At 40.7% G+C, this 25070-nt stretch overlaps 1 protein-coding gene across 1 annotated transcript in view; it reads left to right on the forward strand.

Annotated features, from left to right (window-relative positions):
* The window catches only part of NEB (nebulin), a 226170-nt gene that overhangs the window by 161744 nt on the left and 39356 nt on the right, over positions 1-25070 (forward strand). The window contains exons 102-123 of the mRNA XM_011943053.1: positions 374-478; positions 1303-1410; positions 1979-2083; positions 2183-2287; positions 3266-3364; positions 3714-3824; positions 8203-8307; positions 8942-9046; positions 9290-9394; positions 11877-11981; positions 12146-12250; positions 12860-12964; positions 14300-14404; positions 15784-15888; positions 18140-18244; positions 18910-19017; positions 20708-20812; positions 22434-22538; positions 22996-23100; positions 23753-23857; positions 23948-24058; positions 24743-24853. Of these exons, the coding sequence (XP_011798443.1) occupies positions 374-478; positions 1303-1410; positions 1979-2083; positions 2183-2287; positions 3266-3364; positions 3714-3824; positions 8203-8307; positions 8942-9046; positions 9290-9394; positions 11877-11981; positions 12146-12250; positions 12860-12964; positions 14300-14404; positions 15784-15888; positions 18140-18244; positions 18910-19017; positions 20708-20812; positions 22434-22538; positions 22996-23100; positions 23753-23857; positions 23948-24058; positions 24743-24853 (2328 nt within the window). The remainder of the gene's footprint in view (positions 1-373; positions 479-1302; positions 1411-1978; positions 2084-2182; positions 2288-3265; positions 3365-3713; positions 3825-8202; positions 8308-8941; positions 9047-9289; positions 9395-11876; positions 11982-12145; positions 12251-12859; positions 12965-14299; positions 14405-15783; positions 15889-18139; positions 18245-18909; positions 19018-20707; positions 20813-22433; positions 22539-22995; positions 23101-23752; positions 23858-23947; positions 24059-24742; positions 24854-25070) is intronic.

The raw sequence follows: 25070 nt of genomic DNA on the forward strand, positions 1-25070 counted from the left end.
TTAATTTTTTGGAGACGTGAGATCTTGCTATGTTGTCCAGGCTGGTCTCAACTCCTGACCTTAAGTAGTCATCCTGCCTTGGCCTCCCAAAGTGTTGGGATTACAGATGTCAGCTACCACACCTTGCCAGGAACTACTTTCAATAAACCATTTCACTCATTGTTCTATTTTTCCAAAACAATAAGTGAAGAGTAATCTAACTCATTTTATGACTCTTAGAATGTATTTAATTCTTTCCTGAAATCAATTCAGTGAGCATAAGTATATTAAGTATCTAGTCAAAAACCTAACATGAGCGATATGTGATTTGTTAAGCTCAAATCAGTTACTTGATGCCAGATGTCATTTAACCTGCTCTTCCTCATTCCGGCAGAACCTATACAAAACCAGCCTGCGCACCCTGCCCACTGGATATAGACTTCCAGGTGACACTCCTCACTTCAAACACGTCAAGGACACCCGTTACATGAGCAGTTATGTGAGTAGTCTCCTCCTCATTGAGATGGGTCTGAAGGTGGGTTGGCAGGAGACTCATATTAATTAATAGCCTGTTCTAGTCCTCCAGTCACACCCTAAAGGTTCAACCTGATAGAATGATGGGAGCTGGAGAGGAGAGACAGCACATTTTTGAGGGGTGCTGTGGAATTGACCGCTTCTGCAATTCAGCAGTGCCTGGGTAGCCCTGTGGGTTAGAACAGGATGTTTGTGGGAGCCTTGGCTGAGGGCCCATGGCTGTCATGATGCCTTTACTTCTGCTGGCTTTAATTTGCACAGATGCACCCTGAATTATCCCAAGCCATTTACTGGAAATGCAACTTCACACACGCACTACTGAGGTGTGGTGATAGCATTGTCTTCCTTCTGCTATGTTTCACTGCAGAAGATATGACATCTTTGGAAGTATATTATATATATGTGTGTGTGTGTGTGTGTGTGTGTATCTATATCTATATCTATAGATATGATAGATTTAATAATCTAACACCTAATTGTATTTTCTAATTTTCTAGCCACATTGGGGCTAAAAATATAGATTTTTTCTGGCATTTTGCATACCTCCCTACAAACAGATTTCACCTAGGCAAGGCCGAATTTTATTCTTTTCTGGGCCTGGTTTTATTTTACAAGACATAATTTTCAAGGCTTGGATTAATATTGAAATTTTGTCAATGACTTTTCTTCATACTTAATCGTTAAAAAGAGCAATTTTTCAAATAAAGGTGACATCTCTTCTATTTGCAGAAATGTAATGTCGCTTCTTGTTTACCCATCATTGATCTCATTCCAACTTTGCTTTTGCAGTTCAAGTACAAAGAAGCCTATGAACACACCAAGGCATATGGGTATACACTTGGTCCCAAAGATGTTCCATTTGTCCACGTCCGGAGAGTCAACAATGTTACCAGCGAGGTACCTGAATGCTGATTCTGCAAGAGACATATTGAGTTGTAATAGCCATGGCTTTGTTTGAAATGCATTAAGAATTAATTGCATTTCAGTTGTAAATTTACATACCAGCAAAAATGAAAAAGGTCCTTATTGTCACATTGTGATACTGATATTTCTCGGCAGTGGTTTTTTTGTATCTGGTAATGCCTTGGAGAGACTCGGGTCCATAGATTATGATGCAAAACTTTTCTAAAGAAATAATTTCTTCTTTTGACATTTATATTCAAAAATCTTTAATAAGTTTGCATTTTAGTCTGACTCATGATCCTGGTTTTCTACACCAACTATTGGTTTGCGTATCTGATCCTACTATGCAGCCATTTGATAGAAAGTGGAAGGCTTTGTGCTCAGAATTCTTCACCGAAATGAAATAAATCTCATTTTCTCCTTTTTTCCTAATCTCAATAATTTTCTATATCCTTGATATTTCCTCCCCTCTTCCTTATTAAAATATTTTATTCCTGATTAGTCAGTAGATGCTCTCGTCATCCCTTACTAAATACCTGTAATGATATTTCCTCCAATGTAGAGACTGTATCGGGAATTGTACCACAAACTGAAAGACAAGATCCATACAACTCCCGATACCCCTGAGATCCGCCAAGTCAAGAAGACACAAGAGGCTGTCAGTGAGGTGGGTATTTTCTTAGGAAAGACAGGGAGTAGAGACCAGGGATGAATGTCAATCATTCGGTCTCTAATGCATGTGTTTTTGGGTATTTTTTTTCTTTAGTTGATCTACAAATCAGACTTCTTCAAGATGCAGGGCCACATGATCTCTCTGCCGTACACACCCCAAGTGATCCACTGCCGCTACGTAGGAGACATTACCAGTGATGTAAGCATCTTGTAGGGGTCTTTCTGGAGTAGTCTTAACAAGATGCAGGCTTGCTTTCAGCAGTTAAGACAACCAGTTGTCTTGGAACAGCCTTTTCTGATAAGCACTTCTAAACAAAGAGTACAAGTTGGAGGTAAGATAATGTGGGAGGAGGATGCCACAATTCTCCAGCTATGGAAACAGTAATAAGAGGACCACTTGGGAAAGACAGAATTGCCATTACTCTTGATCACTCAGTGACCACCGTTCTACATTCAACACGGAATCATTCCAACTCCTCACTCCCTCACTCCCTATGTGGCCTCCGTCCCAGGTCATGTTGAGTATTTTCCTCTCACTCATCCCTACTCTGATCCTGTTAACAACTTCTTGCTGCCACTTTTTTCATTCTCCTTGTATGTTCTCTCCTCCTAAAAGATCAATCCATTCAATCTGTTGTTTTCTCCAATCAATATTACAGTAATAAAATAATAGCAGTGTTCTCTCCTCACCTCAGGGCTGGAGACTTAAATGAAAAAACCCATGACTTATTTGGGTGCAAGTAAACTAAGAGTACAAGGTAGATGAACCAGCCAGGCATGGTGGCTCATGCCCATAATCCCAGCACTTTGGGAGGCTGAGGTGGGCAGATCACCTGAGGTCAGGAGTTCAAGACCAGCCTGGCCAACATGGTGAAACCCCGTCTCTACTGAAAATACAAAAATTAGCCGGGCATGATGATGTACGCCTGTAATCCCAGCTACTAGGGAGGCTGAGGCAAGAGAATCGCTTGAACCCGGGAGGCGGAGGTTGCAGTGAGCCAAGATCCTGGCATTGCACTCCAGCCTGTGCAACAAGAATGAAACTGTCTCAAAAAAAAAAAAAGTAGATGAACCAAAACGAAAGATACAGTAATTAAGAAGTGTTGCTACTCCATCTTTTGTGTTTCCTGATTTACATTTGCTTATGACCAGCTATATTTCTGTGTTTGCCTCTCAGATTAAATACAAAGAGGACTTGCAGGTCCTGAAGGGATTTGGCTGCTTCCTGTATGACACTCCTGACATGGTCCGCTCCCGGCACCTGCGGAAGCTCTGGGTGAGTGCACATCATCACAATGCATAATTACCCCTGCACAGCTGGATGCCCCCATCACCAGCCTCCAGGGCTAGGCAGAAGGGATAGCCTGCAGCTACTTTTAAGGGGAAATTTACCCATTAACTCACTTGAGCCGGTTATCACCTTCTTAATGTGATCTGTGCCTCTTGTGGAAGGTGCTGAGCTTCCTTAAATGACAATTGTTTTTGCTTCTACCTGGGAAGACATCCAGGACACATGAAAGCCCTGCTCAGCTTACACATTGCCAGACATTTGAAAGAAAACATGACATGAATCCCATAAGTGATTAATCAACTTGTATTTCTCTTGTTTTTTTTTTTTTTTTTAGTCTAATTACCTGTACACTGATAAGGCAAGGAAGATGCGAGACAAATACAAAGTGGTGCTTGACACTCCAGAATACAGAAAAGTGCAAGAACTGAAGACACATCTGAGTGAGGTAAGGACACGTTACTTGTCACTAAAGTCAACCAAATTGACCGGTACAAACTAAATTACTCCACAGAGTCCTTAGTTCCTCTAGTGATCGCTGTTCAGGCAACTGTGGCAGGTAAAATATTTCCCCTCTTAACTGTGGAATGGCTACTGTGTCAAGCAAGTCAACCAACTGCACTTTACCTCAGTTTACTTATTTTGCCCCCTTTTGGTAAGATAAGCATACTCATACTTGCTCTTCCTATGTCTAGGGCTGATGAGGGGTTTTGCATGATTTTATAGATTAGAAAGACCTTCTTTTTTCTTTTCTTTCTTTTTTTTTTTTTTTTTTTTGAAATGGAGTTTCGCTTTTGTTGCCCAGGCTGAAGTGCAATGGTGTGATCTCAGCTCACCGCAACCTCCGCCTCCTAGGTTCAAGCAATTCTCCTGCCTCAGTCTCCACAGTAGCTGGGATTACAGGCATGCACCACCACGCCTGACTAATTTTGTACTTTTAGTAGAGACGGGGTTTCTCCATGTTGGTCAGGATGGTCTTGGACTCCTGGCCTCAGGTGATCCACCCGCCTTGGCCTTCTAAAGTGCTGGAATTACAGGCATGAACCACCACACCTGGCCTAGAAAGGGCTTCTTACTTATTATTTTTGTTGTCTCTAAACTTAACTTATTTCAAAATTTTCATTAATTCCTGCTATCAGGAGCCCTGAACATAGCAGTGCCATTGGAGAAGTCTTCAGTGGCCCCCTGCTCTGCTGCCCACTCAGTAAAAAACAGACTACTTAGTTTCATGTTCATTTGGCATTGAGGCTCCTGATATATTGCAGTTATCTGTGAATAGATCTGATTCTCTCACCTAGCGTGCTGGTTCCTTGATGATTGGACCCCATGTTATTTATGTGTGTCCCATAGTGCCCTGGCCATAACAGATGTGCATGTTTGCCAAAGGGCATTTCACAAGGGTAAATGGTTGCTCTTCTTATAGGTCAGTTGGCCATTCTCATTCTATTGTCACTCTGGTATTGTAGCTCCATTCAACAGTTTGTGCATTCATCATTCTGTATTGTGGCTTCACCCAGCTGAGCATTGGCTTCCAGGCCATTTCATCCTTCTCAGTAGCTCTGATGGCTGCTGATTAGGAATCTTATGCTCTTAGCGATGCCCTGAAATACCAAATGTCACCCTCAGTGGAGGGGATATGCAGCTTCCTATACTCAGTGAGCCAGAGACAGAGGATGACTAACTCTTCAGCTTTTGCAAATGCAACATTGAGCCCATTTGCTTTCCTAAAAGCTTCACTGTGTTATTTCAGCCAGTGCTCGCACTCAGACTGGAATGCTTATGTTATTTTTATCCTAGTAAAGTTGTGCTTTTCCACTCTGGCTCAGTATGAGAATCACCTGTAAAATATTTAAAAACCACCCAGAGAGGGCCCTGACCCCTAGTTCCACACCAGACTCTGATTCTCTGTGTCTGGCCATCTGTATACTTTTAGATGCTCCACAGAGATTCTGTTTAATAATATGCAACCTGTGTGGAAAACCACTGCACCACATCTCTCCTCCAGCTACCAAATAATCATAATCATAATAATAATAAAATAGTAACTTACAGTGCTTCAGAGTAAAGATAACTCTGAAATACCTTTACTCTTTTTGGCTTTCTGGGTTCAGAATTATCTAAAACTTTAGTTTCTCCTCTTCTCAATTCCCAGGGGGATTTTGTGCAAATTGCGCATCAGCACTGAGGAAGAAGAATGGATATTTTTCAGTAGAGCAGTTTGCACCACATTTGCCTCTCCATAAGAATGACCCAGACCCAGATCACATAAGAGTGATCCAAGCCACTCCCCTGAATTCAGAAGGGTTGGGAGAGAGCCTAGGAATCCATTTTTAATAAGAACCATGGTGGGAGTTAATACCAGGAAAGTTTAGAAAACATTGAGTTAGTAAAAAGTGTGATGGCCAAAAGAAGTTACTGATTTTTGAGTTGTCTTTCAATTGTATAGATTCTTGACATATACACATTTATAATACTAGGAAGCAGGCCTATTGTCCCAAGAAGCATAAGCGATGCATACCTAAGTACAGGGGAAATAAAATACACAGAGAAATGTATAATTCTAGAAATGGCATAGAGGCCAAGCACAGTGGTACATACCTATTGTCCTACCTACTTGGGAGGCTGAGACCAGAGGATCACTGCAGTGCAGGAGTTTGAAGCCAGCCTGGGCAATATAGTGAAACCCTGTCTCTAAAAATAAATACATAAATAAAATTTAAAAATAAGAAAAAAATGGCTTGGGAGAATTGGATTTTAGTCCCAGATTTACTTCCAGTTAGCAGTATGACCTTATGTAATTCACAACTTTAGCACCCTAATTTCCTAAACTGAAGAATTGGACTAAATGATGATTTGAGCTCATTTTAACCATAAAATTCTATGAGTTGTTGATTTACTTTACTCAAAATTTAGCTTGTAAGAAACATTAAGTTTTCATTTAGTTTATCTCTTTCCTCTCAATAGTAACATGAGAAAAACAGCCCCAAACACACGAGTTACACTTTGTTTTAACTTGCAGTGGTATATAATTCAGATTTAAAGAAATCGACGTGTGTATGTGTGTATGTGTATTTCTTACATTTTATCTGTTCAACTGGTATTTATATCCATGATTAGAATTTATTTGGTTTCCATTTGTTCTTTCTCATTTGCCTCATTATATTAAATTCCTTCAACATTTATTAGGGAACTATTATTTTTTAGGCCCTTTGTCTGAGCTCTAGTTGATGAAAGGATCATACCACTGAACTGCTGTGCCCTAGTCTTGGAGAAGAAACAGGCATCAGTGTGATAAATGGTCTTATATAGGAATAGTCAAGACAGCATGGACTCTTGGAGTTTTCCAGGCAAATAAGAGGGAGAAGAACATTCAAGGCAGGAAGGACAGTCTGTGAAAGCAGCCATAATGAGTTCTTGTAACTGGGAGTAGTTTACATAGCACATGGGGGGTGTGGCAGGACACTGGGAAATGAAGCTATTACAGAAATATGGATTGGAGCCAGGTTATAAAAACTTGTAGGTGTTATGTAAATGCCCTTGGACCTTATGAAAAATCACTGAAGAATTATTTCTATGAAGAATAGATTTGAGCATTAAAAAAATATGTGTCTCAGACTTTTGAAAGACGGGTGAATCATGTGGAGTGGTCCAATAGAGGAGTTGAGCAGGTGGTTTCGACATGTAGAAAATAAGATGGAAGGCTGAACTAGAGCAGTAGTGTTGGCAAAGAATCAGATTTCAAAATATCACAAAGTTAGGAGCCCAAGATTCATGACCATTTTGATGTAGGAATAAGGGAGGAGCCTAGGATGACTCCCCGCAGTTTCTGACCTGAGTAACTGGGATATCAAAGAGTCATTGAGCAAAATAGAGAAAATAGGAGAAGCAATTTGAGATAGAGATAGAGGCAATATAAAAAATTATACATTGAACATGGTAAATCACCCAAATTCAGAAAGTTGCAGAAAACTTGGGTCTGGAGCTCAGGAATGACACTGGATATGTAGATTTGGAAGTCATCAATCTCAAAGTGATGTTTGAGATCACAGGTACAGATAAGATCACCCCAGGAGAATGTCTTGGGTGAAAGGGGCCAATCTTTCACCCCAGCTAACAGCAGCCTTTGTATGAGAGCAGAACCACAGAGGGAGGCTGATGAGGAGGCCTAAAAGACAGGAGGCCACCTAGGGAAGAATGGTGGAATGGAAGCCAGAGAAAAGAGTTTTCAGGAATGAAACACTGAGCAGCTTCAGTTGCTACAGAGAAGTGTTCGTGGCAATCATGAAGTCCTTGGTAGTCTCAATGAGTGTGACTTCATTGGTGTGAGTAGGGGGGAGTCAAGCTATGGTCTTGAGAAATTAATCAAAAGAGAGGCAAAGAAGAAACACAGGCAACTTGGCTGAGAAAAGAAGAATGAAGGCCATTGGCTAGAGGCTGGAAAAGGCTTAATTAATGACGGGAGGTCTTGAGTCTGTTTGCAGGTGGGTGAAGACAGGGTTGGGAAAACAAGAAGGATGGAAGATACAGAGGAGAAGGGGACAATTGCTGGAATAGGGTACTAGAAGGGACAACTGCAAGTGGGACCAAGAACACAGCAGGAGGCTTGAATTTTGGACAGGCTAGAGAATGTCTCTTGTTTTGACACAGGGGAAAAGAGAAAAGGAGGGTGCAGGAGGTAAATAAAAGGTTGGTTTATTGGGAAGAAACTGCAATCATTGCAGTGGGAGGGCTCCTACCTTTTCTACGTAAAAGCAGTGAAGGCATCTGCAGAGAACATAACATGCTCATGAAACAGAAATGATGGTGATAACTTTGTTTATATCTAGCTGGTCTACAGAGCTGCAGGCAAGAAGCAGAAGTCAATCTTTACTTCAGTTCCTGATACTCCTGATCTTTTAAGAGCCAAGCGAGGGCAGAAGCTTCAGAGCCAGGTAAGCTCAGAGGTTCATAAACCTGCCACTCAGGCATCACAGGCGGTCACCTGGCCAGTGGCAGACTCACACACTTGGTTGTCCTGGCTGCAACCTCATGCCCACTAACACTACACTTGAAGAAGCAGTTCTCTTTGGGGCCATGATCATTATGGTTGTGTTTTACTCAGGCAAGGGATGCCACATCTTCTTTCCTAAGTGTTATAAAACTTGTGAAGTCTGTGGACTCAAACTAATGAAAATAATTGCTTGATCATTCTGTAGGATCTTCCTGTTATCCACAGACAAATGAAGCTATATTTCATGTATTCAAGCAAAAATGAGGGGAAAATATGTTGAGGGGTCTATCAGAATCCTCTCACTCTTCTGTTAGCATTCTTTATCACATGGCTTTGCTTGGATCATACTCAGCAGTAGGCATATTAGATAACTGGAGTATGTATATGTGTTTTCAAATATGAGATACAGAGAGAAACAAATGAACAGAAGCACATATAACAAAAAAACAAGCAAACATCAGGACAGTAAGCAGATACCACCTTCCCGCTGAATGGTTAGAAATGAATGAAGTGGACTGAATGCTAAATACTAAATGCTTTATCTCTAAGACACCTCACTTTCTTCTCTTATTCAGTATCTGTATGTTGAACTTGCCACCAAAGAAAGACCCCATCATCACGCTGGAAACCAGACCACAGCCTTGAAGCACGCTAAAGACGTGAAAGACATGGTCAGCGAGGTAAGATAGGAATTCAGCACTGAGGCACTGGGTAAAAGGAAAAATACTTTGTTAAAACCTTCCCCTGCTACCCTGATCAGAGAGTTCATTACTATAAATGGTGCTCAGCATCATCAAAACACAAAAGGCAGAGCTATTCTCTTAAAGTGTGTAACACATTGTGCCCCTCCACAAGACCTGCGGCTTGGTTGGGAATTGGGAAGACATTTAAACTTGTCTCTCTCTTCTGTATTTATTTCTCAGAAAAAGTACAAGATTCAATATGAAAAGATGAAGGACAAGTACACTCCAGTTCCAGATACGCCAATCCTCATCAGAGCCAAGAGAGCTTACTGGAATGCCAGCGATGTATGCATCCTTTCCTTTTTTCTTCTGCTATGCTAGGGAGAGCTGAGGTTGAAGTACCTAAGAAACATAACATACTTCAGCCGTATCCATAGTTCTAAGTCATGGCCCAGGAAAAAAACACACTTTTTTTTAAGGAGGAAAAAAAAAAATGGCCCAAAGAATACCAGTCAGGCAAAATAGCTGAGAGATACCAGAAGCCTATTCTTCTCAATTCTCTCCTGAGTAAAAATATGACCCTTTCTTGTAATTCTTCAGTAGCATTTTCTGGGGATACTTGACAGTTAATTTACATATTCATAAAATTATGGTTTGGAGTCAGCCAGACATGGATTCAAATCCTGATGCTATTACTTGCCTGCTGTATGATTCTATATCATTTGTCTAATTTTTCCAAGTCTCTTTTCATATATGTGGAATGACAATGAAAATTGAGATAATTAAGTAAAACCAAACAAGATAATGTATATGCGTCTCGCATGCTGCTGGGCTCCTAGTTGACACTCAGAAAATGTTTATTCCCTTTCTTCTCTTAATTGCATATAGATCATATGAATGATGCATGACACAGTGGTTAAAATTAGGGAGGACAGATGTTCATTTTCCATATCACACAATCGAGGGCAAGGCTGCCTTTTAATGGTAATAATCAGTTAATGAAGATGTGAAATAGTGACTCTAAGGTAAATAGCCAGTCCTTACAGGTTTTGTGTCTCAGGGCCCAACCAGGAATTCACTGTACCCATTACCAGAGCCACACCCCTAGAGGACTAGACATGTTGGGACTTAAACTGAGCCAAAAATCAAGCCAACTTCATGACCCCCTCAACTTAGTAACATGACTCTAGGATTTCAAGGCATCTTAAGGTAATTGCAGTACACCCTAAGCAGAAAAGAGAAGGTACAGCAAATGTGAACAATATCTCAGTTCCATAATTTTGTTAGGAATTTTTATTTGGAGCAGAGAAGAGCCTACTAGTTAGAAAAAGGCAATGCCAGTTAGTGCTTAAAATATAAGCTGGGGCCAGGCACGGTGGCTCACGTCTGTAATCCCAGCACTTTGGGAGGCCGAGGCGGGCGGATCACAAGGTCAGGAGATCAAGACCATCCTGGCTAATGCGGTGAAACCCCGTCTCTACTAAAAATACAAAAAATTAGCCAGGCATGGTGCAGGGCACCTGTAGTCCCAGCTACTCGGGAGGCTGAGGTAGGAGAATGGCATGAACCCAGGAGGCAGAGCTTGCAGTGAGCCGAGATTGCGCCACTGCACTCCAGCCTGGGCGACAGACCAAGACTCCGCCTCAAAAAAAAAAAAAAAGTATATATATATATATATATGTGTGTGTGTGTGTGTGTGTGTGTGTGTATACACATGTATATATATGTGTATATACATGTGTGTATATATATATATACACACACACACACATATACATACATACATACATACTGGGAAAAAATCATATACTCCCCTCAAAATCTATTGTTGAATATTTATTTGAACCAAGCTGAATTAATATCTTACAGCGGTGACTACACATGGAAATTGGCCCTGGGATTCATCATGCCCCACCGGACAGTGCCATCCCTAGGGCTTTATCAGTAGAAATTCTGATAACTCTGATCTTTACAATAGTCTAATGTAACAAGGGTAGTATCTGGCATTTAATTCAGTGTATTAACCATGGCTAGCCCCACAAGTAGATCTAAGCAATCTTATGATCCAGCTAAAAAACAAAATTACAAAGTCAATGAAAAGACACCTTTCATTGTGTGTTTGCTCAGCTACCCAAAAAGAAAAGAACTGTTTGACGTTGAAAATAGGTTGTGCAGAGAAGCACCCATCTTGTGTAGATTAGATGAATCTTCTATGATGTTCTCAGTTTAGAATCAGAGCTGTTTTCTCTTGAAATATCACAAAGATAAAGATTATAATGAAATAAAGTTTTAAGACTGCTTAGTGGAGAAGGCATTTTAATATCAGGAGTTAGAAGCTAGACCTTTTTCCCTTTTCCAGGTACATTAGCATATCTTGGGCTCAACAATGGTATGTTTGTTTGGGGTTTTTTTTCTCCCTCTCAAATGAGCTTTTGGTTTATGTTTTACATTTTAAAAAACTTTTTATTTTAAGTAGTCTTAGATTTACCAAAAAGTGTCAAAGATAGTACAGAGTTCTCACATGCCCCACACCCAGGGGAACACCCCTATTCTCCTGTTGCCAACACCTATATCACCATCGTAGATTTGCCATGACCAATGAATCAAGATTGATACATTATGATCAGTTAAATTCCATAGTTGCTTTGGATTTCATCAGTTTTCCCTAATGTTCTTTTTCTCTTCTAGGGTCTGAAAAAAGCTTTTAAATTTTTCCTAAATGTATTCATGGGAAAACCAAAGAGAGAAGACAAGAGAGTTCAAGCGTAAAAGAGCTCAGATATTTAACTTGGTAGTTTTTTGTAATTCATGTGCTTTTTCTTTCTAGCTACGCTACAAAGAAACATTTCAAAAGACCAAAGGAAAATACCACACGGTGAAAGATGCCCTAGATATTGTCTATCATCGCAAAGTCACAGATGACATCAGTAAAGTATGTCCCTAAATATTTCTACTTGTGTTGGGCTCTATAACTCACCATATAGATACATATATTTTTTAGCAATCTCCCTCTTCTAAAGTTCTCCAGAGAGAAGAAGCCATATTTACATTAACTTTGGGTAAGACTTACAGCTGTCTTTGTGTTTTTTATAACAGATAAAATACAAGGAGAACTACATGAGCCAGCTGGGTATCTGGAGGTCCATTCCTGATCGTCCGGAGCATTTCCACCACCGAGCAGTCACTGACGCAGTCAGTGATGTGAGTGTTGACATCTTCTGTTTTCACATATAAATTCATATTCCCATTTAAGCTCTGAAATCAAACACTTCATAAAAACTGAAGAAACACTTGGCTAGATTTTAGATTTTGTGTGTGGATGTTTAAATCATAAAACTCAATTGCTAAGTGAGCGAATTTCAACTTGGGAGAAGGAAATGTATATTCAAATTTATAGACCTATTTTTCTCCTAAATGTATGATACCATATTACAGTACTGGAAGTGATATATATCATCTAGGAAATAGCCTATTTTTGATCCATTGAAGTGACAACTTCATGAAGCAATTAAGACACATAACAATGCTCACTTAGAAAGTTCAACTCTATGTATGAAAATACAGCTGCCAAGCTAATGATATACTCTCTAGGAAAGTATGCTTGTTAAATTTGAATTGCTTTAATTAGTATTAAAAATGGAAAATTTCCATATGTTATAGAACAATATACCAGAGGTCAGTATTACTGGAAACTTCTTTGAAATTATACCTCAAGGGGTGGGGCTTCTGTTTGTTCCACTTGTATAGATACTAACTTACTGCTGTTTGGAGATGGCTTCTTAGAACTCTTTGATGTTCTTCTTCTCCCAGGTAAAATATAAGGAAGACTTGACTTGGCTTAAAGGCATTGGTTGCTATGCCTATGATACCCCTGATTTCACTCTGGCTGAAAAGAACAAGACTCTCTACAGCAAGGTATATATATTCAAGGAGAATTGGCCACATCCATTTGACACACACCTGCACCCACAGAGAGAATTAGCACTGAGGAAATAGTCCTTCATGTTTCCATCCGTATCATGGCTTCTAGACCTTATAGTTTGAGTACATGCTGAATTGTTCACTCCTAGGAAACTCTCGGGTATTAACCTCATTGACTGAAGGCATTTATTTGAATTTGATGAAAAGTCATCTCAGTTCAGCCCCTATTCAGCTCTAGATTCATCTAGAACTCTCCCCTTATTAATATGTCTCTGGATAGTTTTTCCTATTAAAGCTGATATGATAGCCAATATAAAGTTGGGTTATTTTAATCCACAAATAATGTATGACATGAGGCAAACCATCTAGTTTTTATGGCCTCATTTTCCTATTTACAAAATAAAGCAATTCAATTCACTTGCATTTGATCTGTATGAGATGATCCAGCAAACTTTTTCCTGAAAAATGCCAGGTAGTAAATAAAACATCTAAGAAGACGTTGTGGGCCAAATTCATTCTAGGGCACATTCTTCTTTGTTTGTTACAACACTGTGGAATGGTGAAACCCATTCTAACTCATGAAGCTGTTTAAAAACAGGGTCACACCCCACACTTGCTCTTAGAAGATTATGATTATCTGATTAATTGCTGGAAAACTATCTTCAAATTAATGTACTAAAAACCTTCAAGTGCACATGAAAATACTTTCAAAGTTAAATAATAATTATAATATTTAAATAATAATTATAATATTTAGATTTTTGCCCAGTATGGAAAATAAATCTATTCAGCATCCATTCAATGGGAGCGTTTTCTAGTGTCCACTTTTGGGCCAGTTTTCAAGACATCTAGGCAGTTCTACCCTTCATTGCCTTGGAGGTAGAATAAACAATCAGTCAATATGTGTTAGCTTGGCTGGGTTCTGTGGCTCATGCATGTAATCCCAGCACTTTGGGAAGCCAAGACAGGTGGATAGCCTGAGTCCAGGAGTTCGAGACCAGCCTGGGCAACATGACAAAACCCCATTGCTACAAAATATACATGAATTAGCCAGGCGTAGTGGTGTACCACCTGTAGTCCCGCCTACTTGGGAGGCTGAGGTGGGAACATCGATTGAGCCTGGGAGGCGAAGGTTGCAGTGAGCTATGACTATGCCCTACACTCCAGCCTGGGCAAAAGAGTGAAACCCTGTCTCAAAACAAACCAACAAACGAATATGTGTTAGCTCTATGAATTAATTATCACAATTATATGATATGATAAACAGCATGTCTCATTCTTAAGATAATCATAGCCTGCTGTCAAGTAACCATGTTCTGTTTTTTCTAGTATAAGTATAAAGAAGTATTTGAAAGGACGAAGTCAGATTTCAAGTATGTTGCTGACTCTCCAATCAATAGGCATTTCAAGTATGCAACTCAATTGATGAATGAGGTATGTATGAATAAACTGCTCCAATTAAGCCTATTCAATTCCCTAAAGGAAGTCTCAGAGTTTTTTTTTTTAATTAAAGCCCAATACACAGAATGACAGGAAAGCCATCCTAAGTTTTCATTTTAACTAAAGATTTGGAAAAGACTCTATAATGTCACCGTCTAACAAGCTCTGCCAAACTACAAATAAGAACAAGTGAAGGGACCGTTCAGTGGTGGGAGAGTCCTGCAAACATCAGCACCTCTGCACAAATGCAGGGCAGCACAGCCCTGCAGGTGACAATACCAGGGAGGTAAAGGATTTTCTTGACTGTCGGCGGAACTCCCTTCTATAGAATATTGTATAGATTTGGGAGATGCAGAAGTTCAAGGTTAATTGAATATCCTCTACTAAGGCACCAAAATGTCAGTGGTTAGAAGAGCTATGCTAAAGGAATAGTTGTGATTCATGCTTCAAAGATATTGCCATTGTTACTCCCACATATATTGGTGCACAGAAGTATCCATTTGCACCCCAATTTTTTCTTTCTATTTTATCCAGCCTTTCCTGTAACCATCTTTTCAATAATTTAAATTTAGCTCAAGATGGCTAAAATAAACAAGCTATGAATTTATTTAGTTTGGATGGTTTTATAATATTGGGATGGCTTTGTAGTTAAAGTTGTATTTAATTTCCTATTTTCAGATTTTTCACAGGTTTCCATAAGTTCAAAAATTACATGAGAAAATTAGTACAATGTATCTAAAAATGAAAATGTAGCCAATGGTCTATTTACTTAAATGTATGACTTTTTTGTTGTTTGTTGTCTTTACATTTGATTGTTCACTTTCAGTAGATTTCCAGACTGGACAACCCTGAAGAATTACTGCCAGTAACTTCCTATGAATATAATATCGATATATTTTGTTTCTGTTTTTCTATTTCATGAAGAATTTCCAGGTCTCCTTTATAATCCAATACATTAATAGTATTAGAAGACTATTACAAATTTCCCATGGATGTTTTAGCATCAGTTATGCTTTGAGATTCTCACAGCCTTAGATAGTAAACCTGTAGCTTATCAGTACCCTATTTTAAATATACTGTTAAATGCCATAAAACCTAACATTGCTAATGGCATCATATGTAAAGATGGAAAATGGGCACAAGGAACTCTAATTTCAGTGTCATAAATCTAACCTATCCCACACTCCAGCCTTCTTCAGGTAATCTTCCTCCACTTGACTCTCTTTGCTTCCCTGTTTTTATTGACTTGGGTATGTTGGGAGCCTGCCACTAGAGATGACATGTTCTGGCCCTCTGGAGTGTTTACCTTGAGACATTGCTGTGTAAGCCTTGAAGTTGTACTCTTGCTATAATATGCTATGATGTTTGAGCAGAAAAAATACAGAGCTGATTATGAGCAGCGGAAAGATAAATACCACCTGGTAGTGGATGAGCCTAGACATCTGCTGGCTAAGACCGCAGGCGACCAGATCAGTCAGGTACTGTGATGGGGCTGGCCGGTGGCCCAGGCAGGACTGTGCTCCCGGTTTCTCATGAGATGTCGTCCCGTCTGCTGCAAGGATGTCATAGGTTCTGCCTATGATATTGGGCTGTTCTGTTTCAAAGTATCTGTCTAGCCACCCAAAGAGCCTATCAGCTATTTGAGTGTGCCAGTCCATGCTCTGTGTTCTCACTTGTGCTGTGGTGAAGATGAAAGGAAAAGCTGGGTCCTCCCATCCTTTACTCTTCTGGAGAACCTGTTTAAAAACTGCAACTGTAAACTGCAGATTGAGTTGCAAAAGCAAAAAACAAGTGAACAAACAACAGCAACAACAACAAAAAACAAAAATTAATGGAAGGAAAGAAGACATAACTCCTTACTATATATCTTTCTATTCCAAACATGTTGTCTTTTCTATAAAGCTATTTTGGTGGTAACATAAGTGAAACTAGCTGTATCATACCCTATTCACAAGGACTATGAATGGTCAACCACAAGCATTGCAGTCATTCTGCTTGGCATTATGACGTATTTGATGTCTTCACCCACACATACGTGAGTACACAAAGTGTGTATGCCTACATCTCTTCACTCAGAGGTGACTGGGATATAGAGCCGTGTTCTTTTCTGTCTTCATAAGTCTCTTTTGTGCTTCACTGCTCTTTGCATGGACAGAGAAAATATAAATCTAGTGCCAAGATGTTTCTGCAACATGGATGTAATGAAATTCTGCGTCCAGATATGTTGACTGCTCTCTACAATTCACATATGTGGAGCCAGGTAATGTCTGATGGGATGTGAAGAAGGAGGTTTAGAAGTCTTGGATGCATTCCCTTCTACGCTTTCATTGATTTCCTCTCCCACTCCCTGCCCATGCTGGCTTCACATGGTAAAGCTACGTAAATATTCATTCCTTGTAAATGACCTCTGAATGTGGCCAAAGGTGATGGGACAGCGGTCATCTGTACATCATTTGACACTTTCAGAACTCTTAATAAAATTAACTGATTCTTTCAAGTGTTATTTCCAAATTGGTATAACATTAATTTATACTTTTTGGTATTGGCCTCAAAGAAATAGATTCCTCAGAGATTGAAGATAGTAAGTAGATTAAACAGCATGTAAAAGGTCTGAATATTTAATGTTTTCACCTAACGTGTCCCTTGTTCAATTATCACTACAACTGTTGCGGGGAGATGAGGATTACCGTGCAGCTCTATGAATATCGTATATGTTCATGGCACCTCTTGACTTTGATCCTGAATTGCTAGGTTATTTCCAGCACATCTGATCCCACACACACTGGTTAACAGTGTCTCTGATAATAATGCCTTTTTAGGAGGCCAACTGAAGCATGCACTTTCCAGCACATGCTGAAAGGTAAATTTGACACAGCAATAAACAGTGATAATTGGTAACTACCAGACACAATGTTAGTAAAATACCATTTTTCCCAGACAAAAAAAAAGTTAATTGAGCTTTTCTAGTAGCAACTTGTTTTGTCATTTTAGTTTACCATGAAATCAATATGTGAAATGAGGAGGTTAAGCTCTCCCTATAAATATCCTGTTTGCCTGAACTTCCTCCTTTGTCCTTATATGATCCTCAAATAGTTGTGCATGAAATTTTATGGTGCTCTCTGTATCTGTCCTGCTTAAAACAGCTTCTGTGCATGAAAATAATTATGACTTGAAAATTGCAAAAACAAATGAATTTTTTAAAATGATAAATACTTCAAGCCATATATACTCATTCTTTATTTTACATCCCTATTTCATCTTTGATATGGAGAAATGCCTTTGGAGATTGTACATGTTCAATACAATATGTTGTGAGTAAAACAATATTTGTCAGACTCCAGAGAACAGGTTCTAGTCCTGCTCTGAGATTCGGTCTAAATGTGCCCTTGGGTCAGTCTTGTAACCTCTGGGGGCCTCCGAGTACATGTGTATAAAACATATTGGAACTTAGGAGGCTGAGGCAAGAGAACTGCTTGAACCCGGGAGGTGGAGGTTGCAGTGAGCCGAGACGGCACCACTGCACTCCAGCCTGGGTGATAGAGCAAGACTCCACTCAGAGAAAAAAAAAAAGGAAATTAGTAGTAGTACTATCATCTGCTCACTCCATTACACTTTTGCTATCAGACACAAATTTATAGTAAACATTTCCAGTTAGGAATTAAAGAGAAAGCTAGATACCATCTCCCACTCTGGTGTTTCAAAAGCTAACTCTTCTCTTCCACAATTTAGATCAAATACAGGAAAAACTATGAAAAATCAAAGGACAAATTTACCTCAATTGTGGATACTCCAGAACACCTGCGTACTACAAAAGTCAACAAACAAATCAGCGATGTAAGTGCAAGGAACACTGAATACCTTCTCAAACTCAGGGGGCATCTGCAGACATCAAGGGGCATTTTAAATTGTCACAAAGTCTTGGAGACTACTGCCATTTAGTGGGAGGGAGGCAGTGGTGTGAGATGCCCTGTTATGCACAGGATTCTCCTCCCCACTAAAGAATTTTTGTGGCCAGGCATGGTGGCTCATGCCTGTAATCCCAGCACTCTGGGAAGCTGAGGCAGGTGGATCACTTGAGGCCAGGAGTTTGAGACCAGCCTGGCCAATATGGCCAAACCCCATCTCTACTAAAAATATAAAAATTAGCCAGATGTGGTGGTGCATGCTTCTGTCCCAGCTACTCAGGAGGCTGAGGCATGATAATTGCTTGAGCCTGGGAGATGGAGGTTGCAATGAGCCAAGATCACGCCACTGCACTCCAGCCTGGGTGGCAGAGTGAGACTCTGTCTCAAAAAAAAAAAAAGGTATTGTTGTGACCAAACTGGCAGACATACCAGCTGGAAACAGTGAGGTCTTAGCAGAGAGCATGAAAGCACCTGTCAAATTCACAGAATTCTCTTTCCTTTATAACCACTCAGAAAAACACTTTGCATTTATATTTTGATATTATACATTGAGAACCATGACATGATGTCTTTCTGCTTTTTGATCTCTTTCAGATCCTTTATAAATTGGAATACAACAAGGCCAAACCCAGAGGCTACACCACAATCCACGACACGCCCATGCTGCTGCATGTCCGCAAGGTTAAAGATGAAGTCAGTGATGTAAGTACTAGAATGGCTTAGCAGTCCCTCTCATCTTGGCTTCCTTCTAATGTGATGTAACAAACCCTGGTTTACATACGGTGATACATTACATAGATAACCCAGTTATCTATTCCTGTGTAACAACCACCCTAAAACTTAGTGGCTTAAAATAACAGTCATCTCTTTTGCTCATGATTCCGTAAGTTGACTGGACACAGTTGAGTAGCCCTACTCCCCATGTTGCTGGCAGACACCTGGGGCTCAGTCAAGCCAGGACATCCAGGTGGCTCACCCCCATGGCTGGCCATTGGTGATGGCTGTGGGCTGGGAGCTGGGCTATTGTGTAGATGAGACAGGAACCCCTTCACGTGGCCTCTCCACATGCCTTGGACTTCTCCCCAGATGGCTCTCCAGTGGGCTTAAACATATCCTGAGGTACTGATTTTTTAAAAATGAATTTCCATGACTTTCTCCTAAAGACACTGATTAGTAAACTGGTAAAGAAGGTCTATGGTGAAGCCAGGAAAATTGTGATTCCTATGATCACGTTAGTAAACCCCACTACGGCTCCCTTGGAACGGTTTACTTTGGCCTTAATCACATTAAAACCAACGATTAATGAGAAAGCCCAGATTGAGGCCCTGGACCCTGAAATTTAAGAAGAGCAAAAGTGAGTGAAGCTGTGAGTCCCAGGCCCAGGATGGAAAAACTGCCTGCTGGGCCTACAGAGGCTAAGCCTTCCCTATTGCCTCTCCCTCCTATCCAAACCCACATATACCAAAACTTGCTAGGTATGTCTCTAGCAATGACAATATACGGTTCCATATATTTTTAAAAGGTAGAATGATTGCTGTATCCATCAGTTCATTCATTTATCAAATATTTATTGTCTATGTCCCTGACACTAGGAATAAGATGATGGATGACAAACGGTCTTTGCCCTTAAGGAGTTCTTTTTAATGGAAAGAATAGGCAGATTAAAAAAAAAAATTATAACATGACATGATAATAGCTAGAACTGTGGGAGCATAGAAGGACAGCAAGACTAATTCTGTCTGGGTGAGCTGGTGGGGAAAGGCTTCTCTTCCATCAGCAGTTATCAAGATGTTCTGAATGCAGGATTTGCTGATTTGGGGAAAGGAAAACCTGTCCAACTGGTCCTTTCAGCACAAGCACAGAAACATATATGGCAGGCTGGGCACGGTGGCTCGCACCTGTAATCCCAGCACTTTGAAAGGCTGAGGTGGGCGGATCACCTGAGGTCAGGAGTTCAAGACCAGCCTGGCCAACATGGCGAAACCCCATCTCTACTAAAATACAAAATTAGCTGGGCGAGGTGGCACACGCCTGTGGTCCCAGCTACTCAAGAGGCTGAGGCAGGAGAATTGCTTGAACCTGGGAGGCAGAGGTTGTAGTGAGCTGAGCTCGCACCATTATACTCCAGCCTCGACGACAGAGAGAGAGACTGTTAAAAAAAAAAAAAAAAAATTATATGGCGACACTGATGACCACAGTCAGTGTCCCCTGATTTGAGATAGGAAGGTGCATCTCTGCATGGCTGTATCCTTGCTTCTCAACAGATTTTTAAAATTCCATCTTAAGGAGCATTGTGTACTATAGTCATGCATGGATTTAATTTCTTGTTTTTTAAGATGCTCAGTATGCTGCTATAAAAAAATTATTCTTGTCACTGTGTTTCCTCCCACAGCTGAAATACAAAGAAGTATACCAAAGAAATAAATCCAACTGCACCATTGAGCCAGATGCTGTTCATATCAAAGCAGCCAAGGACGCCTACAAAGTCAACACCAATGTAAGTTCCAGAAACTTCCCCAAGCATGGTGGGGGATTTGACAGCTTCTGTAGGACACATGGCCTCTTTTTACATCTCTTCAGGCAATTGAGCTCTAGTGATTGATTCCAAAGCAAGAGTCAGGCCCCAGGAGCATGAACAATGATGCTAAAATATAAATGCTACATTGGTCCTCACAAAGGAGCATGGGGAAGAGCAAGAGAGGCCTCATCCCATGCCATGGATGCTGCACCCACTCAGTTCTTGCAGTGGGTGGCTGAGAAATGGGACATTTAATTCTGAAACATAAGTTGCATTTTTGGAAAGTGCCTGAGCATTTTTCTTTCTCTTCCCCTGTGCTCTCCTCCTGCCTCAAACTCTACAATCTGCTTCTTCTGATGAAGAAACATTGAGCCATTTGGTGCCATCAGGCATTGGCCTAGACCTTCCTCCTGCTCAGATATTCCCTGCATTGACTCTCTTCTTGGGTGCAGCATCTTAAGGCCTCAACTCCAGAAATAATTTTGTGCATTTAGATGAGCACCGACTTCTTAAAAATATATTAAATGGTTATACAATAAACCATTAAAACCCAATTAGTACCCACTAGTGCCAGAGGGGACATATATTTATGAGGGCTAGCAAACTGGAATGCCTGTAGGAGCTGGCAAAGAGCTTGTAGATATCCTGAGGACGGATTGAGGGTAGAAGGATAGAAGGACAGATGTGAGATAAAGCAAATGCAGTAAAATGTACCTTGCAAAATCCAGGTTGTATGGGTATTCTCTGTAATATTCTTGCAACTTTTTTGTATATTTGAAATTTTTCAAAATAAAATGAGGGGAAAAAAACCTTATCAAATAGTATATATAAAAGCATGTGCATTATATTGTGTATAAATTATACCTCAATTTTAAAAAGAGAGAAAGAATGAGGAAAGAAATGTGCCTAATAGTGCAGGCCCCCTCCCATGGACACTCAAACTAAATTACATACAATTCTGTGGCTGAGATTTGGCCCAATGCAGCCAGTTCCCAGCCCTGAAGAGTCTAGGAAGCGTGCAAGCACCTCTGAGGCCAGAGTGCCTGGGTTTAAACTCCAGCTTCACCAAATGCTAATAGTCCCACCTTGGAAAGTTTACTTAACCTTTCCATCTGGTTCTTCAGCTGTCTATTTCATGCAGTTGTTATGAAGATTAGGTGAATTAATTTTATAAAATTTTATAATTCATTTAATTAGTTCCGTAATTTGTAAAGAACTTAGAAAAGTGCCTGGCACACAATAAATACCTAGTGTTTGATCATTTTTGTTAAAAATTAAAACTGAATTTAGTTAGAAATTAAAAGTACTTGATTCTGAAGATGATTGGGCTGGACTGGCAGAGCTAGAGAGCCTAAAGAATCCTTTCACCTGGAGGCCTTTAAAAATTTTAGCCTCTATTTCGGGACCACAAGGTCCCAACAGATGACCTCTGAGTGGTATGACTAGCTGCATAAATTGTACAGAAATTTTAATTGGGGTTCCCTCTTGCATTAGGAATCATGATTTGAGATGTTTTAAAATGCAAGAGCCCCTCTGTGCCGTGTGTGTTTATGAATTTAGCCTACTGAATCAAGTGATTTCTTTCTTCTGTTAAAAACAGCTGGACTATAAGAAACAGTACGAGGCCAACAAAGCCCACTGGAAGTGGACCCCTGACCGACCGGACTTCCTCCAGGCCGCCAAGTCATCCCTGCAGCAGAGTGATGTAAGACAGGACAGACATAGATGATCGTAACTGCATACTGCACCTGAGAAATACAATGAATAATTATTTATAATAACCACTGTCATGGGTGTTAACCCTTGCTCGTTTGAGATCCAAGAAGGAGCAGAGGATGGTTAGGGGAGCGATAGGCGAGCTCAGTACCCAAACCTGCCCATGGAGCCTATTCTCCTTTGGCTGGGCCCGGACACAAATGGCTGAGTTCTGACTGAGGCTGGGGAGAGTCTGGCGGAAGACTGGGGATGGAGGGGCTTGGTCCTGGCAGTTGGGCTGAAAAGGAAGAGTCCAAAATGCAGTGAGGGACCAAGAAGCCCTTCCCTCATTCTGGTAGCAAGTCTTTGTTCTCTCCTTAAGAGGACTCCCTGTGGGTTTAATCAAATGCCCAGCTTCCTCCTGTGCTGTGACCCTTCCCTTTTCTTCTGCCTTTCTTCTGTAACAGTTTGAATATAAGCTGGACCGGGAGTTCCTGAAGGGTTGCAAGCTTTCTGTCACTGATGACAAAAACACGGTGCTGGCCCTCAGGAATACTTTAATAGAAAGTGATGTAAGTATCTAGTTCCTTCCATGATGCCTAATCTCACTCAGGGCCATCTTCCATGGTACAGTCCCCAGGGACACCAGGGAAGGATGGAGAAGAGCTGCTTCCATCAGGGCTCAGGTATGGGTCCTGAATTATGGCCTATCCTGTGATGGGCACCAGCAGTCAAGCAGGGCAACAGCAGTGCAAGGGCCATTAAATCCAGGTGACAATCCTTGATTTATACGGCACCAGCAGAGAGTTCACACAGCAGGAATTAGGACCCTGAAGGCCTGGCTGGACTCCTTATGGAAACGCCATGATTTGTTTTCTATGGGATCATATTTTCCCTTCACTACAGTTTCCTCCTCTGTAAAGAAGGAATAATAATGCCTCCCAGGGCTTATGGGAGGGACAAATGGCGTGTCTGAGAATGCTGTGAACATAACTCTGACTATATAAAGATTCATCACGAGATCCATTTTGATTGTTATTAAAACCACAACTTGCTAGAGATAAGGAAAAAACCCTTTTGAATATTTCCCAAGATTTGCAAGTATCACATCTTTTATTGAGTTTAGTATTGTCAATGATGCTGTTCTAGTGGTTTGGGGGTGTAATAAAAATATGTAGGATATCCAGTGGAGCTACAGAAATGCCCTTTTTCCTGCCCCTGCAGCTGAAATACAAAGAGAAACATGTCAAGGAAAGAGGAACCTGCCATGCCGTACCTGACACGCCTCAGATCCTGCTGGCGAAGACTGTCAGCCACCTGGTGTCTGAGGTAACCCCCCAGCCGCCCATGAGTTCTGCCTCCCTCTTGGGAGAACACCCCAGGCAGATGCCTTAATGAGCTCTCTATGGATTCCCCCAGAACAAGTACAAGGACTATGTCAAGAAGCACTTGGCACAGGGCTCATACACAACACTACCAGAGACCCGGGACACTGTTCACGTCAAGGAAGTGACCAAGCATGTCAGTGATGTGAGTGATCAACCACCGCTCTCTTGGCAGCAACAATGCCACTTGACTGTAGAATCTGGTGAAATAGTATCAGCTGCCTTTTGCTTCCTTTCTGTAGCTTCACTCTTTCTATCAGTATCTACATGTGAACCTTAAACTCTGATTTTTAAAATGACCCAGTATTTATTGGCTTTCCAATCCTGGCAATTATGGCAAATGTGGGTTTTGCTACAGGACGTGTAATGTAGCCATATCAGATGTTACTAACCTATTAATAACAGAAGGAAACATTGCTGATTCAGAGTGGCCTCTCCTATTATTAAACTGCTACCCAATTTTAGAAAGGTAAAACTACCTCTTTGGGCCTCAGTAATCTCTGCCTGCTCTATCCTTATCAATAATGCTGTAGTAACCTCGGTATTATAGGAGTCCCATATAGTCCCATATATTTTTAAAAGGTAGAAATGGTAAATAAAAGAGCTTAATTTGCCTGTACCCAGGTTCTCCAAAGATTGCCAGGTGGTTCTAGTGTTGGGTTGCAGAACACAAATGACAGAGAAGAACTAGAATATGGGTCTTATCTAAGTCCCAGATTGATGCCAAAATGGGGAGCAGGGATTTTCCTGAATATTTCACAGTTCTTCAAGTAAACCAACTCTGTTCCCAGCTTCCTTTGCTCATAGAAGTAATTCTGGCTCTATTTAGACAAATTACAAAAAGAAGTTTGTCAAGGAGAAAGGAAAATCCAACTACTCCATCATGCTGGAGCCACCAGAGGTGAAACATGCTATGGAAGTGGCCAAGAAGCAAAGTGATGTAAGTTTTCCCTCTCAACGTTCTCGGGGGCCCATTTGAAGCAGTGGAACCCAAATTGGTGCATTCTCTTGTTCTAGTGTGTGGTCACTCTAATTCCTCTGTGGTAGTTTCAAAAAGTTAGTAGTGAGAATTGGTTTGGGTTTAAGGAAAAAAGCTGATTGTGCTTAATGGGGACTTTTAGAAAGAGCGTATCTCAGCTGGGTGCAGTGGCTCACGC

This window comes from Colobus angolensis, unplaced genomic scaffold (genome assembly GCF_000951035.1).
Source record: "Colobus angolensis palliatus isolate OR3802 unplaced genomic scaffold, Cang.pa_1.0 Scaffold215, whole genome shotgun sequence".
NCBI classification, from domain to species: domain Eukaryota; kingdom Metazoa; phylum Chordata; class Mammalia; order Primates; family Cercopithecidae; genus Colobus; species Colobus angolensis.